The 1,720-nt window shown below is 33.9% G+C and overlaps 1 protein-coding gene across 1 annotated transcript; it reads left to right on the top strand.

The window, feature by feature from the left end:
* The first annotated feature begins 834 nt into the window (after nt 1-834).
* On the top strand, nt 835-1,372 carry LOC138878744 (probable LRR receptor-like serine/threonine-protein kinase At3g47570). Its single transcript, XM_070158433.1, has 2 exons — nt 835-985; nt 1,074-1,372. Exons 1-2 carry the CDS (start codon nt 835-837, stop codon nt 1,370-1,372), a joined length of 450 nt encoding a protein of 149 aa, XP_070014534.1.
* Nucleotides 1,373-1,720: the final 348 nt, after the last annotated feature.

Raw genomic sequence — 1,720 nt, 5'->3', positions numbered from 1 at the left:
ACATTATTTGATATTATTGCTTCCATTTATTGCTCATATATACTGTGTTCTATTCATTGTTCATCATTTATTGCTTATCATTGGTCATAAAAAGCCTTCGTTGATTTTATTACAACTGTTAATCATACTTTGGTCACCTTCGATAGCTCCAAGTCAAGCTCCGGAATCAACCTCGAGGCCCCGATTGACAAGCTCGAGGCCCCAATTGTCCACCTATCAGTTGGGTTATCACCATACTTTTAACTCTTGTCTCGTTTCTAAGTCTCACGTCTAGCGTTATCTGCTCAATAGCTAGCATAAAATTAGATCACGTATTTTTAGAGTCCCATAATCAAATTTAATTGTTATTACCATTTTTGCGGTAAACAATGGATAAGGTATAGAAAAGGTAAAAGAGCTCCTCAACAAGCTAAGTCATTGTCTATTACAACAAGACGAAGAATTTCATATTATGAACTGCTCCAAGCAACTGATGTGATTATCCAGAGTAATCTGATTGGTTTTGTGAGTTTTGGCTCTATCTATAAAGGCATTTTCAGAAGTAGGACTCCTATTGCAATTAAGGTGTTCAATCTGTAATTGGAAGCGGCATTCAAGAGTTTTGATACAGAATGTGAAATTTTGCGCAACCTCCACCATATGAATCTCATAAAAGTCATCACTAGTTGTTCCAACCTTGATTTTAAGGCTTTAGTACTAGAGTACATGCCCAAAGGAAGCCTCGATAAGTGGTTGTATTCACACAACTACTTCTTAGACATCATACAGATACTGAACATAGTGATAGACGTGGAATGTGCATTAGAATATCTCCACCATGAGTGCTCATAGCCCATGATTCATGGTGATCTGAAGCCTAGTAACATCTTGTTAGATGAGAATATGGTAGCCCACCTTAGGGACTTTGGTATTTCAAAACTGCTTAGTGAGGATGAGAGTGATTTATACACTAAAACCTTAGCAACATTGGGTTATATTGCACCAGGTACTTTTTTTTTTATGCTTTGAATGTTGATTTCCTTTCTTTTTTCTACCAATATAAATGTTAACATTTTAAATTTGTTTGAGAGTAGAGTATGGACTGGATGGATTGGTGTCAATAAAATGTGATGTCTATAGTTACGGAATAATGTTGATGGAAACGTTTACATGGAGAAAGCCTAATGATGAAATGTTTGAGGGAGATCTTAGTTTGAAGCAATGGGTGAGTTGTTCACTCACAAAGGCAATAGTGGATGTTGTAGATGCCAACTTTGTAACACCACAAGATAATCACTTAAACAAGAAGCTAGATTGTGTGGCATCGGTCATGAAAGTGGCACTAAATTGCTGTGTTGAATCTCTTACAAGAAGGATCGATGTGAGCACGTGATTTTTGTTTTCACGAAAACTACTCCAAAAGAAAAATAAAAATAAAACAAAATCTCATCTGTGTACAATTTTGAGAATTTGCGTGACATTTTTGGTAATTATTTTTGTCCGTAAATGTTTACTTTGTTTTAGTTAAGTAAAAATACAAAAAATATAGGTTGCATGCATACTTAGGATTTGATTGTGCATTTAGGAATCAATTAAACAATAATTTTGGTTTTCAAGGGGAAAAATAAAAAAAAATATGCATTTTTATTCTAATTGTCGTCGTTGTGTGATTTTTATTTTTTATTAAACGTTTTAATTTGTGTATTAATTATTGTTGAATGTTAATTAATATTTGTGTAGT

This window comes from Nicotiana sylvestris, chromosome 9 (genome assembly GCF_000393655.2).
Source record: "Nicotiana sylvestris chromosome 9, ASM39365v2, whole genome shotgun sequence".
In the NCBI taxonomy this organism is placed as follows: domain Eukaryota; kingdom Viridiplantae; phylum Streptophyta; class Magnoliopsida; order Solanales; family Solanaceae; genus Nicotiana; species Nicotiana sylvestris.
Note: the sequence above shows the minus strand (reverse complement) of the source record. Positions and strands in the feature narration are given on the sequence as shown.

What these genes read in the sequence shown, in the direction of transcription:
- LOC138878744 (XM_070158433.1), top strand. Translation starts at nt 835, where the DNA reads ATGATTCATGGTGATCTGAAGCCTAGTAACATCTTGTTAGATGAGAAT. An exon ending in ATTGGGTTATATTGCACCAG is followed by an intron (nt 986 to 1,073) that starts GTACTTTTTTTT and finishes GTTTGAGAGTAG; the next exon opens with AGTATGGACTGGATGGATTG.